This window comes from Equus przewalskii, chromosome 9 (assembly GCF_037783145.1).
Source record: "Equus przewalskii isolate Varuska chromosome 9, EquPr2, whole genome shotgun sequence".
Classification (NCBI taxonomy): domain Eukaryota; kingdom Metazoa; phylum Chordata; class Mammalia; order Perissodactyla; family Equidae; genus Equus; species Equus przewalskii.
The window spans coordinates 27,399,597-27,413,311 of NC_091839.1; the positions used below are offsets into that span (position 1 = coordinate 27,399,597).

A 13,715-nucleotide genomic window follows, 5' to 3' on the forward strand; every position below is an offset into this window, starting at 1 on the left:
ATAGATGAAATAAAATGGAACCCACAAAATATTTAAATAGCCCAAAAGAAGGCAGGAAAAGGGAAACAGGGATCACAGAAGGAACAAATAGAAAACGGAAGGAGGTAGACCCAAATCCAAACATATCAATAACTCTATTACATGTAAATGGTCTAAATACACCAGTTAAAAGAGTTTTCCAGAATGAATTTTTAAAAAATAAGAAACCCACTTTAAATATAACAATATAGGTAAGTTTAAAGTAAAAGGGTGAAGAAAGATATAGAATACAAAAACTAATCAAGGAATGCTGGAGCAACTGTATGATATCATACCAAGTAGACTTCAGAACAAGGAAAACTACCAGGATAAAGAGGGGCAATACATACTGAGAGAGGGTCAATTCACCAAGAGGCCATAACAGTTTCAAATATGTATGCTCCTAACAACAGAGCCTTAAAATACAGGGAGCAAAAACTGATACAGCTGAAAGGAAATAATACACAGATTTGCAGTTATAGTTGGAGACTTCAACACCCCCCTCTCTAGAATGAATAGAACAAGGAGACAGAAAATCAGTAAGGATACAGAACTGAGCAACACCATCAACCAACTGGATGTAATTGATGAAGTTGCTAATGTTTGACAATTTTTATCCACAAAGAAGTAATTTCCTATGATTTAAACAATAGAAGCCTATTTTTAAGCCTAATTTAAGCTGTTACTGATGTTTGCCCCAAAAAAGCAATGATCTAAGTTTCCACCTGAAGAAAGTGAAAAAGAACAAATTAATTCAGAAGTAGAAGGAAGCGAATAGTAATGGTCCAAGTAGAGATCCACAAAAAAGAAAGGAGAAAAAATGAGCAAAGCCAAAAGTTATTTAGTTCTTTGAAAAGATTAATAAAATTGATAAGCCCCTAGCTAGACTGACAGCAGTGGGCCTCTGGGGTCACTTCTGCCCAGCCCTCCTGCCTCGCACAGGGGCCTCACTGACTGGGTTTCCTCGCTGCAGGAGAGGGGGTGGCTGGGGTCAAAAGGTCGCACCTCCACCCTGTGAGGAAACTAGCTGGTAGGTGTTGGGCTGGCCCTACAGTAGCACAGATGTGAAAGGGCCCTCCACCCCTCGGTCACAGGCCAGAGTGGGCAGGTCACTCGCCTGAGGTTCCCAGTGAGTGTAGCCAAGCAGTCCTGGAGCTGGGACCCTGCCTCCCAATGCGAGGTCCTGCCTTGCAAGGAACATCTGTCCAGGTGGTGGAGGGGGCTGCGTTGGCTGGGCCACCAGGGCCCACTCCCGCCTCCGTGGGTCTGGACTCTGTCTCCTCCTGGTCCTCCTTTATGCTCCTTTGAGCTTGCATTTTGTGCACTAAGGCCTGGCTGTAGTTTGTATGCTCAAAAAAAAAAAAATGTCTGGAGCCTCAAGCTACCTACCCACACCTGCTGGGGACCCTGCAGAGGTGTCTGGGGAGTGGGAGGCAGCTTGATGGAAGAAGGGGGTCTTGAAAAATGTGGGCCCAGGAGCCAATCCTCAATCCTCAGCCCCTCTTCCCTCAGGATCCAACCCAGAGCATGTCCACCTTGGGCACACAGGATCCCAGCCCATTTCCCTCAGCCTTGGGAGTCCAGCCCCCCTGCATGGGAGCCACCAAAGGCCAAGGACACGTTTTAAAGGTTCTCTTCACATTTATTAATTCCTGGGAGGAATGAGAGAGAGCCCTCCAGCCCCTGAGAGGGAATCCAGCCTCCAGCTGCAGCAAGAGGGATGTGACCCAGACTGGAGAAAGTACTTCCCAAGGACCCCATCAGCAGCCCGTGTCGCAGCTGGATCAACTTCCTAGACAAATTCGACAAAAGAGAAGGTTAAGCAGGTATCCCGTGTGCTCCTCCCTGGTGAAATCAGGGCAGACCTCATTGAGGCCCCTCAGGGAAATGGCTTGGTCACCTGCCAGCCAAGACCCTCGCACCACGGCAGGCGAGGCAGGTGTGCCCGGCGGAGGGGCACAAGCCGGCCAAGCGGGAGGACGAACCCAGTGGGACCTCACCGGCCACCTGGAGCTCCACAGGGTCGCTGAGCTCGGACTGGAAGGCGGTGGGCCGCCAGGCGCGGTAGCGGCAGCTGTATTTGCCGGCGTGCTGCGGCCCCACGTAGCTCAGCACCAGGTCGGCCCAGTGGCGGTGCTGGGCCCGGGCCACCGCGGACGCCTCCGTGTCGCCCACGCGCAGCAGCTCGAAGGTGACGTCGGGCATCTGGCCCTCGCAGCGCAGGGTGGCGTCGCGGCCCGGGGTCACCGCCCCGCTCCACAGAGCCCGGAGCTGCGGCCTGGGCGGGGGTCCTGGCGGAGCGCCGGGCGGTCAGGGCCGCCGCCCTCCCACGCGGCCACTGCGCCCGACTCCGCGCCACCTCTCTCCCCAGGATGTTGCGGGGACCCCGGGGCCCGGCGCCTGGCACTCAGGGCCTCAGGACCCGGCGGAAGACGAGCTAGGGGACAGGCTCCCGGCCGAGGGCACCGCCCACCGCGGCCTGGGGGCGGGACTCGCCCCGCGGGGACCTAGGGGAGACACGGGGCGGGGTGCGGTGCGGGGTGGGGGGAGCCGCTCACCGCGCACGCGCAACTCCACGGCCTTGCTGGGCGCGGAGCCCGCAAAGGGCGGCGCGCGGTCCGCGTAGACGCAGCTGTAGTTGGCCGAGTCCAGCACCGAGACGTCGTTCAGCTCGAAGGTGGCTTCGGGCCCCGCGGGGCTCAGGAGCTGCAGGGCCCGGCGCCCGCCCGCGTCCTCGCGCACCAGGGCGAAGCGCAGGCCGGCCCGCGGGGCCCGGCACCGCAGCTGCACCCGCGCGCCGGCCGCGGGGTCCGGGGTCGCAGGCTCCGCGCTCAGCTCGGGTGCCGGGAGCGTCTCTGCGGGGAGGACGCCGCTGACCCGGCGCGAGGGGGCCTGGCCCGGCGCCCGCCCTCGTCCCGCTGCCTCCTCTCCCACCCAGCCTACACTGTTCCTTATTAACTTGTTTCTCTATAAAGACAGACGGGGGGAGGGGTCGTGTTTTGTCATCGATCCTGGGGCGTGCGCTCGGAGGGTCCTCGCCTGGGGTCGACGCGCCGTCCGCGTCCTCGGCGGGGCCTGCAGCCCCAGGACAGGCCGCCCTCGGCACGTACCCGGGGGCTGGAGGGGACCCCGGGCTGGAGGCGCCTGCATGGCTTGTACCAGACTTGTCTGTTGACCCAATTATTCCTCGTGGGGCCTTGAGGTTGCTGCTCATTGTCCCCTTCTCGGTTGGAGAAACTGAGGCCGGGCGGGTGAGTCGGGACTGGACTTCGACCCAGAGCCTGCACTTCTAGGCCCCCCTGCGGGCCCCCCTCGCGCCCCTCGTCCCCCGCACAGGGCTCACCATCGCTCAGCAGCAGCTCGACGGGCGCGCTGTCCCCGGACCAGGACCAGGCTCTCTGAGCGTCGCGCAGCCGGTAGCGGCAGGTGTAGAGGCCGCCGTCCCCCGGGGCGAGCGCGTCCAGGTGGAAGGACACGCGGTCGGGATAGGCGGAGCTCATGGGCACAAGCAGCTCCTGCTCGCCCCGCCGCAGCTGGAAGTCCACGCCGCCCAGGGGCGCCGCGCATTTGGGGCGGAGGCTCACGCCGGGGCGCAGGACCTGGGCTGAAGCTTCCTGGACACGCAGCACGGGCGGCGGGGGCGCGGCTGCGGGGCGGGGAGGGGCGCTGGGGCGAGTCTGGCCACCCCGCGGTGGGACCCTTCCCTGGGAAAGCTACGGTCAGCCCAGCCTCCAGACCCCTACCTCCGCGTGGCAGCCCCGGGCACACCCCTGCTTGTGGCCCATCCCCAGTCCCACCGCTGCGCAGCAGTGCCTGTTCAGGCCTGGTGTGATCCAGGCAACTGTGTGACCAGTTTCCCAGACCCAGTCCTGGGCAGGGGTATTCAGGGCTGAGGGTCAAGGTAGACGCAGCTCTGTCCTCCAGGAGCCTGCTACCCCTGGAAGCCCTCTGGGACGGCCCACACACTCACCCAACTCCTCGATAGTCACAGGGGCGCTGGGCCCAGAGGGGTCTCCTGCTGCGTGGGTCCGGTAGCTGCAGCTGTAGTTGCCAGCCCGGTGGACCGGGAAGGTGACCACCACATCTTCAGGGGCCTCAGCCACCTCCAGAAACTGGTCGTCGCCCTCCCGCCTCAGCAGGAAAGTAACACCCCGAAGCCCCCCTTGGCACCGCAGCGTTGTGTTCAGGCCCGGTGTGATCCAGGACACAGGCTCAGTCGAGAGCAAGGGTGGGGGCAGGGACTCTGCAGGTGGGGCAGAGTTGGTAGCTGGTTCTGCATGACTTAGGAGACATGGGTGGCCCAGCCGGACCTGGACCTCCACACTCATGAAAGTGTAAGGGAGATGGGGAGATGGAAGGCATTGTTGGGGAAAAGGGAGGCAGGGACAGGTGGGGACAGAGGTGTAAAACTAGAGGAAGATGCAGTAAGGACCCCACTGTGTGCCAGGCCTGCCATAAGCACTTTCTGGGGACTCAGTCATTTATTCCTCACAATCTGCTGGGTTCAGTACAAGCATAATCCTCACTTTACAGATGGGGAAACTCAGGCTCAGAGATATCAGGTGACTTGCCCAAGGCTACCTAGCTGCTTGGGAGGGGGAGGGAAAAAGAAGACAAGGAGAGTGAGGAGTGGAGGGAGGGAGGCGCCTCTTGCAGCCACTGGCCCCACAAAGCTTCTGCTCACCTGCTCCAGTCACCTCCACCAGGTTGCTCAGCTGGGTCCAGCCGCTGTCCAAGCCAGAGCGGCAGCGGTAGAGGCCCCGGGTGTCACTGGTCACTGCTCCTAGTGGGAACTGGTGCTCAATGGTGGGTGAGCCAACCTGCACAGGTTCCTGGGCCACCCCATCCTTGAAGAGCTGGAAGTCCTTGGTCTGCAGGCGGGCCTGGCAGGTCAGCATCAAGTTGGTCCAGGGCTCCTGCTGCCAGTCGGCCTCTGCCCACAGGGCTGGCTTGGGGTCAAATACTGTGGGGCCAGATGAGAGCTGGGCATGGGCTGGGGGCTCAGCCCTGCGGGCGGCCCACCCGCCCCCCCCCAGACCCCACACTCACCGACGGCCGCCTCAGTGGCTGGGCCCAGGGACAGACCTGAGGAGACACGCAGGTGAGGCCAGTCCTGTGCTTCCCACCCAGCCCACCCATGGACCCCAGCCCCACACCTCACCCGCGAACAGCAGGAGGGCGGCCAGCGAGGACATGGTGCCCACTGCTCCAGACCCGGGCAGTGTCTGCAGGGACAAGGCCGGAGAGGGCAGCAGGGGTGCTGACTTATTCCCGCCTGTTATCTTGCCCCGAACGGGGGTGGGGTGCAGCCGGTGGGGACAAAGGGCGAACCACTGTAGCCTCGGGAGGCTCAGCAATAACAGTAATCAATAATTATGAGTAACTAATAAACTAAGTTAACAGTAAAAAATAAAAATGATAATTAAAAAATATGTGATAGGGCCTGGCCCCGTGGCCCAGTGGTTGGATTTGCGCACTCGGCTTCGCCAGCCCGGGGTTTCACCGGTTCGGATCCTGGGCGCAGACATGGCACTGCTCGTCAAGCCATGCTGAGGTGACATCCCACATGCCACAACCAGAAGGACCCACAACTGAAAATATACAACTATGTACTGGGGCGCTTTGGGGAGAAAAAGGAAAAATTTAAAAACCTTAAAAAAAAAATAAGCGATATAAAGCAATAGCAAACAATAACATGTAAGTAAAATGAATAATGAATAATAAAATGATTTAAATGAAAAAAGTACAATTTTAAAAATAAAATACAATAAATATTAAAACAAGTAATGTAATAAATAATAGATAAATTTAAATAAAGAAATAAAATGAAAAATAAACAATAGAATGGAATAATAATATTACTAACAAAATGATTAAAGTGAAAATACTAAATTAATAGAAATGATAAAACACTAAATATTAAAAATAAATAATACAATAAATAAGTTAAAAAATACTAAATATTTAAAACACAATAATGAATACATTAAAATAATAAAATGAATGTTAAAATGAATGATTTGTTTATGAATAATAATAAATAATAAAATAGTATGTAATAAATAATAGAAATTAGGAGGCAACAGCTGTGGCAGGCACAGGGTTCTGCGTGCTCGAACCTGGGCAGGAGATGGTGTTACTGTGTTGTGTTGGATGTGAAAGAGAGGAGGCCAAGTAGGGGCTTCCCCATGCCTCCCTCTCTGTGTGGTCTCTCATCTCCTCTTCCCAATGGCTGTACGCACTGGGATCCTTTTCTCCGAGGAGACACTGAGGCCCACCCACCATGGGGCAGCTGAGGTCACATGGGCAGGGCCTCAGCCCACCCCAAAGCCCAGTGGGCCCCTCCCCAACATATCCCACCCCAGGTGTGACGGCCAAGATGGGATTCGCCTGCATCTGGATTTTCTATAGTCAGCATCATGGGGGCTTTCCGGAGGGGCATCCCGGCTCATCTTGGGAGCTGTAGTTCCTCCTTCTTCAGCACCAGTTCATTCTCCACTGTGTAACCCACCACGGATTTGGAGTCTGATTTATGCCCAGGACATTCATTTCAGACCTGTGCTTAGGTTGTGGATAGTTATCTGAGCTGCCCGTGGTCATTCGTGTGGCTGTAGCCCACTGCTGAGAGGCCAGGCCTCCGCCTCCCCATGGCCTCCCATCCTGCCGGCCTCCCCTCCTCTCTCTCTCCTCATGGCCTCCTCGTCTCCCTAAGGCACAGCCTGATGGGGTAGAATGGGATGGGTGACAACAGGGTGTTCTCACACTGGACCCCTCAGGAAGCCCTGCCATCCCACCCTGGGGTCTGGTCCCCACCCTGGGTGTCCAGGCTCCAGCTTTCCGCTGAGAACCCCGGGAAACCTCCCAGCTTCCACCTCCCGCTTGACCTGGCTTCCTCCTCGCCCATTCATTCCACAAACGTTTGTAGAGCATCTCCTGTGTACCGTGCACAGAGAAGACTGTGGGGAAATGTGACCCGGGCCCTGCCCCCAAGGAGCCCAGGCTGGTCAGGGAGATGGAGAAGGCAGAGGGTAGGTGCTGGGAAGACCATAAGTCCTGAGGATGTGGTGGAGACTGGGGGAGGGCAGCCATGTGGTGTTGGAAGTCCAGGGAAGGCTTCTCGGGGAGCAGAGATCCGAAGAGGCCAGGAGGTTGGGCCTGCGGATAACCGGGGGAGTGGCATTCCGGGCAGAGGGAACAGCCAGTGCCAAGGCTGTGAGGCAGGATGAGCAATGAGGTGGCCAGAATGGTAGGAGTGGGCGAGGCAAGGGGCAGAAGGGCAGTGGGAGGGGTGATAGCGTCATGGAGACCAGGCACGCTGGGCCGCGGCACTGCAGGGTCTGAGCTCCTGCTGAGTGGGACAGGATGGGGAGAATCCCGAGGCCAGCTTTCCCTTCCACACTGCTGAGCACCTGCTGCAGGCTCGCTGCCCCCATTCGAAGCCAGGCCCTAGAAGGCTGCATGCTCTGGGGGGGCCAGAGGAGGAGGCATTCCTTGCAGAAGGGACCACTGAGTGACAAGGCCTTCAGGCCTTGGGGCACCAGACTAAAACTGGTGGTGGCCAGGCCAAAGGGGCAGAGCAGAGACCACGAGACACTGGCTGAACCTCAGTCCATCAGGGCACAGTCAGGTGAGAGGTCTGCAGAGATGAAGCCAGCAGCCTGTGATTGGGGAGCCTGCAAGTTTCTTCTGGCGCTCCCAATGGCAGCCTCACAGCACCGGCCTGTTAGCTCCAGGATTCTGTGGTCACCAAACCTTCCCTTGGGTCCCCCGAACCCTATGAGGGGTAGTGGCTTCCAGCAAATATTAATCTCTGAGTTTCTGCAACATCTGCTTTTGCTCTCCGAGCTTTGCAAAATGTGCACAACCAAGTCCCCTGTGTGAAATATCTAGTGTGGTTTCAGTCTCCTGTCTGAACCCTGGCTGACACGGTAATTGGTATCAAGAGGGGTCCCAAGAAACAGACCCTCAAAGTTGGGATTCTGGGTTTGATTGGGTTCTGACCTCAGTGTGGAGCACAGAGCTGAGCTCCTGCCATGGGATGCTGGCAATCCACAGTAGGCAGGGGCATCGTTCACTTAAACCATCACCTGTGGTTGCTTGAAATGAGGTGTCGACTGAAGCTGGTGCCTTGGGAGGCCAAATGGCCACTGCAATGGGCAGACGATGGCAGCAATTGTGACCATACAGACTGTATGGTGGGCTGGCTGCTTATGACCACTGCAGAGGTTGTAGAAAGAAAACCACTCGCTCAGGGCTTTACATCCTTAGCTCAAGACACAGAGAATCAGAGAACTAGTCTCTCGAACAGAATTTCTGATTCTTTGTAGCCAAAGGGAAGATATAGCTGAAACTTAGATACAAAATTTAATTGTGTATATTTCAGAATTACAACCTCTGTTGAATTCACAGACCCACTAAGTGTCATATCTGAGCTCAGGCATTGCCTGGGAGGGAGGCGGCTCCTGAGGCTTGGAATGGGGTTGTTTGGGTGGATTCAGATGAAGTTGAAAATCTTGTTACACTTGTACCAGGAACTGAGTTGACTTGTTCCAGGTAAGAGAACACACCTGAATGAACAGCTGCAATTAGAGTCATGGCCTATGTTCAGGATAACCACTGGCACTCTCCAGGACCCATCTGTTGTCTGCACAGGCCACACAGGCGAGCTGAGTGGGGATGCGCTGGGATCACCACTCCTGTGTCTTTCAAGTCCTTGATGGTGGCACTCATCTCTGCGGTTTCCCTGGGGATGTGGTGTTGCCTCCGGTTTGCTATCTTGGCAGAGGCTGCTGCTTGGACCTTCCTACCTTGAGGGTCCTCACCCTAGGGGGAGGAGAGCCAATGTGGGGATTCTGCCAATTGCTGAGTATGTCCCTTCCAATCACCAGCCAGGACGGGGGAAATAACCAGAGCGGGCATGCACAGGCAGTGAGCCACCGGGAGACAAACTCGCCCAAACTCACCTTATCATCTGACCACCATAAAACCCTGCTTTGTCGCAGACCACAGAAAGTTTGGAGATTAGTCTCAAGTCAGAGCCAGTCTCTCTCAACCCCTGAGAGATCTGGTATTTCCTTCCCCTGAGGAAAATGGCAGCAGACCCCTGGAGGCAGATCTATGACTATTCTTGTGGCAGAGCTGGTCCTTTAAGAGGGTTAGCGATGCCTTCAATCCAGGGCATTGCATCTTGGAGTAACCTAGGTCTGGAGACTGGGTGATATGTGACTCTTTATTGTGACATCTCAACTCAGGCTTCTGAACACCAGATCTAGAGTATTTCTTGTCACATGGGTCAAATAGCTTTTGAGTAAGCTACCCATCAATTTAGTTCCTAAGGACACCTTGATCAACCAGCCATCACTTGAAGACCTGTCATAACCTTACCTGAGCTCGCTGCCTTGCAAGGAGGTCCCTTACTGCCCCCTGGACCTCTAACTCTAGGTGGACAAGTAAAATCTGACCCTGAGGGATTCTGCTTGTACCTCAAAAGAATTGGAAGGGTTTGCTTATGTAATGGGCATAAAAAATAAATATGGGATGGCATCTAAGAGAATCCGGCCAAGGCGCGTGGGACACAACACTGGACTGGCTCGAATTTACCTATATGGGCCATTTAAAAGACTGGATTTAAGGTGTTAGACTGAGCAGCCTGAAGGAGGTTTTGTCTGGTGGGTTGACTGAGACCTGGACTCAACAGTGGCCTAAATTCAATGAGGTTGAATTGCCGGACCCTCCCTGGTATAGTGTGGAGGAGGGAACCCAAAGGCTTAGGGTACAGGAAGGTTGAAGTGGGTTTATTGTGTGCAATATTGTGTGCACACACACACAAACTCATACTACAGAGAAGGACACTCTTGTTATGAAGGTATCGAGAAACAGATTAGTTCGGAGGGCACCTCCACCCTGAAAATTGCAGTGGTGGCTGTCCCCTGTAGGCCAGTGTGGCCTTAGGAGACACTACTATCAGGCGTCCCTGACTTCAGTGCAGATGAAAGACCAACATAACAGAGCTCAGGGGACAAGGCCTGGCAGAAACGTGCATGTTAACCATCAGGGGCAGCAGGAATGTTTTAATCCTCGGAGGAGCTGCTTCTGCTGGGAAGAGAGGTTCAGGATGACTCCAGGGTTTAAAGAGTCTTACCTTCACAGCTACTGATCTGGCAAATGCCTTTTCTCCACCAATATGCAAAGACCACCAGAAGCACATTTCCCCTGGGGGGACGACAGCACACCTTCACTTGCCTCAGGGCTGTCAGTTCAACTTTCTTATTCTCTGTCATAGTCTGCACAGACCTTGATCACCCTGATTTCCCACAAAACATCACACCCACCCGACATCACCACTACATGGATGCCATCAGATCTAATGAGCACAAAGCAGCAGGTCCATTAGATGATAAAGTGAGTTCAATGCATGCCTGGGGCCCACCTCCTCAGTGAAGTGCCGGGGGATCTGGAGCAAGTTAGGATCGCCCCTCCTAAGAAAAAAAATCATTTGCTGCAACACGCACCATCTACCACTAAGAAAGAGGACAATGAGGGACCAGCCTCGTGGCCGAGTGGTGAAGTTTGCGTGGTCCACTTCGGCAACCCAGGGTTTCGCCGGTTCGGATCCAGGGTGCAGACATGGCACCCCTCATCAAGCCATGCTGAGGTGGCATCCCACATGCCACAACTAGAAGGACCCACAACTAAAAATATACAACTGTGTACTGGGGGGCTTTGGGGAGAAAAAGAAAAAATAAATATCTTTTAAAAAAGTAAAAAAAAGTTCAACATCCGCAAGTGAATCAACGTGATACACTACATCAACAAAATGAAAAACAAAAACCACATGATCATCTCAATAGATGCAGAGAAAGCATTCGACAAGATCCAACACCCATTTATGATAAAAACCCTCAATAAAATGGGTATAGAAGGAAAGTTCCTCAACATAATAAAGGCCATATATGACAAACCCACAGCCAACATCATACTCAATGGACAAAAACTGAAAGCCATCCCTCTGAGGACAGGAACAAGATAAGGGTGCCCACTTTCACCACTCCTATTCAACGTAGTACTGGAGGTGTTGGCCAGAGCAATTCGGCAGGAAAAAGAAATAAAAGGAATCCAAATAGGTAATGAAGAAGTAAAACTCTTGCTGTTTGCAGACGACATGATCTTATATATAGAAAACCCCAAAGAATCCATAGAAAAACTATTAGAAATAATCAACAACTACAGCAAAGTAGCAGGGTATAAAATCAACATACATAAATCAGTAGCATTTCTATACACTAACAATGAACTAACAAAAAAAGAACTCAAGAACTCAATCCCATTCACAATCGCAACGAAAAGAATAAAATACCTTGGGATAAACTTAACCAAGGAAGTGAAGGATCTATACAATGAAAACTACAAGACTTTCTTGAAAGAAATTGACGACAACATAAAGAGATGGAAAGACATTCCATGCACATGGATTGGAAGAATAAACATAGTTAAAATGTCCATACTACCTAAAGCAATCTACAGATTCAATGCTATCCCAATCAGAATCCCAAGAACATTCTTCACAGAAATTGAACAAAGAATCCTAAAATTCATATGGGGCAACAAAAGACCGCGAATTGCTAAAGCAATCCTGAGCAAGAAAAACAAAGCCGGCGGAATCACAATCCCCGATTTCAAAACATACTACAAAGCTACAGTGATCAAAACAGCATGGCACTGGTACCAAAACAGGTCCACATATCCATGGAACAGAATTGAAAGCCCAGAGATAAAACCACACATCTATGGACAGCTAATCTTTGACAAAGTTGCTGAGGGCCTACAATGGAGAAAAGAAAGTCTCTTCAACAAATGGTGCTGGGAAAACTGGACAGCCACATGCAAAAGATTGAAAATTGACCATTCTTTTTCACCACACACCAAAATAAACTCAAAATGGATCAAAGACCTAAAGATTAGGCCTGAAACAATAAGTCTTCTAGAAGAGAATATAGGCAGTACAGTCTTTGACATCAGTTTCAAAAGAATCTTTTCAGACACTATATCTCCTCAGTTGAGGGAAACAATAGAAAGAATAAACAAATGGGACTTCATCAGACTAAAGAGCTTCTTTAAGGCAAGGGAAAACAGGATTGAAACAAAAAAACAGCTCACTAATTGGGAAAAAATATTTACAAGCCACTTATCCAACAAAGGGTTAATCTCCATAATATACAAAGAACTCACACGGCTTAACAACAAAAAAACAAACAACCCGATCAAAAAATGGGCAGAGGACACGAACAGACATTTCTCAAAAGAAGATATAAATATGGCCAATAGACACATGAAAAGATGTTCATCATCGCTAATCATCAGGGAAATGCAAATCAAAACTACACTAAGATATCACCTAACACCCGTTAGATTGGCAAAAACATCCAAAACCAAGAGTGACAAATGTTGGAGAGGTTGTGGAGAAAAAGGAACCCTCATACACTGTTGGTGGGAATGCAAACTGGTACAGCCACTATGGAAAACAGTATGGAGATTTCTCAAAAAGTTAAAAATAGAAATACCCTATGACCCAGCCATCCCATTACTGGGTATCTATCCTAAGAACCTGAAATCAGAAATCCCAAGAGTCCGTTGCACCCCTATGTTCATCGCAGCATTATTTACAATAGCCAAGACGTGGAACCAACCTACATGCCCAGAAACTGATGATTGGATAAAGAAGATATGGTATATATACACAATGGAATACTACTCAGCCATAAAAAAAGACAAAATTGGCCCATTCGCAGCAACGTGGATGGACCTCGAGGGTATTATGTTAAGCGAAATAAGCCAGTCAGAGAAAGATGAACTCTATATGACTCCACTCATAGGTGGAAGTTAACATATTGACAAGGAGATCTGATTGGTGGTTACCAGGGAAAAGGGGGGGTGGGGGGAGGGCACAAAGGGGGAAGAGGTGTACCCACAACATGACTAACAATAATGTACAACTGAAATCTCAAAAAAAAGTAAAAAAAAGAGGACAATGGATTCTCTGGAGGAACAGTGGAGCCCTTGGATTTGGGACACAACATAGACACCTCAGTGTGCTGCTCCAGTCCATGTATCAGCTGCAGTTTTTTATGGGGCCCAGAACAAGAGACGGCCACGCAGCAGGTCCTGGATACACAGCAGGTTGCTCTGCCACGTGGGCCCTAATACTGCGAAGATCCAGTGGTGCCACTGCCTGGCTTCAATGTGTCCAGCAAATAAAGATGCTGTGTTCAGCCTCTGAGGCCCCTAGGGTTTCAGAGCAAAGGATCTTTCCTGTATCCCCCACCCCTCCTAGTTCTCGCAACAGCCATGGTGCCAGCTCCTCAGAGGCCCAAGACCCTTCTCAACAGGAGGTTCTGGTAGGGTCACCCCTTCTCTTTTGCACCCTGGGGCCTAGAGTAGTAGCTGCTCTAGTTACGAATCTCTGGATTCTGTTTTCTCTGTTTTTTCAGCCTTACAAAGCTAGGTAATCAATTCCCTCAAAATACCCAGTGACAGTCGTTTACCTGCCTGCCCCCGCCTGAGACAGCCCCCTCTGCCCTGATCCCTGCCAGGTGCTGGGGATGGCACGAGCAGAGGTGCCCAGCGACCCTTGTGACTAGACGTTGCCACCTGGCAGACAGCCAAGTGGGGTCTGCGTCGGCTGTGAGTCCTCAGGCTAA

General features: G+C 52.4%; 1 protein-coding gene across 1 annotated transcript; it reads right to left on the bottom strand.

Annotated features, from left to right (window-relative positions):
- Positions 1 to 1,639: 1,639 nt before the first annotated feature.
- A1BG (alpha-1-B glycoprotein) lies at positions 1,640 to 5,493 on the bottom strand. The gene is made up of 8 exons (XM_070558854.1): positions 5,180 to 5,493; positions 5,068 to 5,103; positions 4,703 to 4,981; positions 3,989 to 4,261; positions 3,362 to 3,664; positions 2,577 to 2,873; positions 2,019 to 2,309; positions 1,640 to 1,810 (listed from the first exon to the last, which is right to left on the bottom strand). Exons 1-8 carry the CDS (start codon positions 5,211 to 5,213, stop codon positions 1,803 to 1,805), a joined length of 1,521 nt encoding a protein of 506 aa, XP_070414955.1. The 5' UTR covers positions 5,214 to 5,493; the 3' UTR covers positions 1,640 to 1,802.
- Positions 5,494 to 13,715: the final 8,222 nt, after the last annotated feature.

Excerpts from the sequence above, each read along its gene's own strand:
- A1BG (XM_070558854.1), bottom strand. The coding sequence starts at position 5,213 with ATGTCCTCGCTGGCCGCCCTCCTGCTGTTCGCGG. Across the intron at positions 5,104-5,179 it reads CGCCCTCCTGCTGTTCGCGG|GTCTGTCCCTGGGCCCAGCC; the intron begins GTGAGGTGTGGG and ends GTGTCTCCTCAG. Across the intron at positions 3,665-3,988 it reads TGTGACTATCGAGGAGTTGG|CCGCGCCCCCGCCGCCCGTG; the intron begins GTGAGTGTGTGG and ends CCCGCCCCGCAG.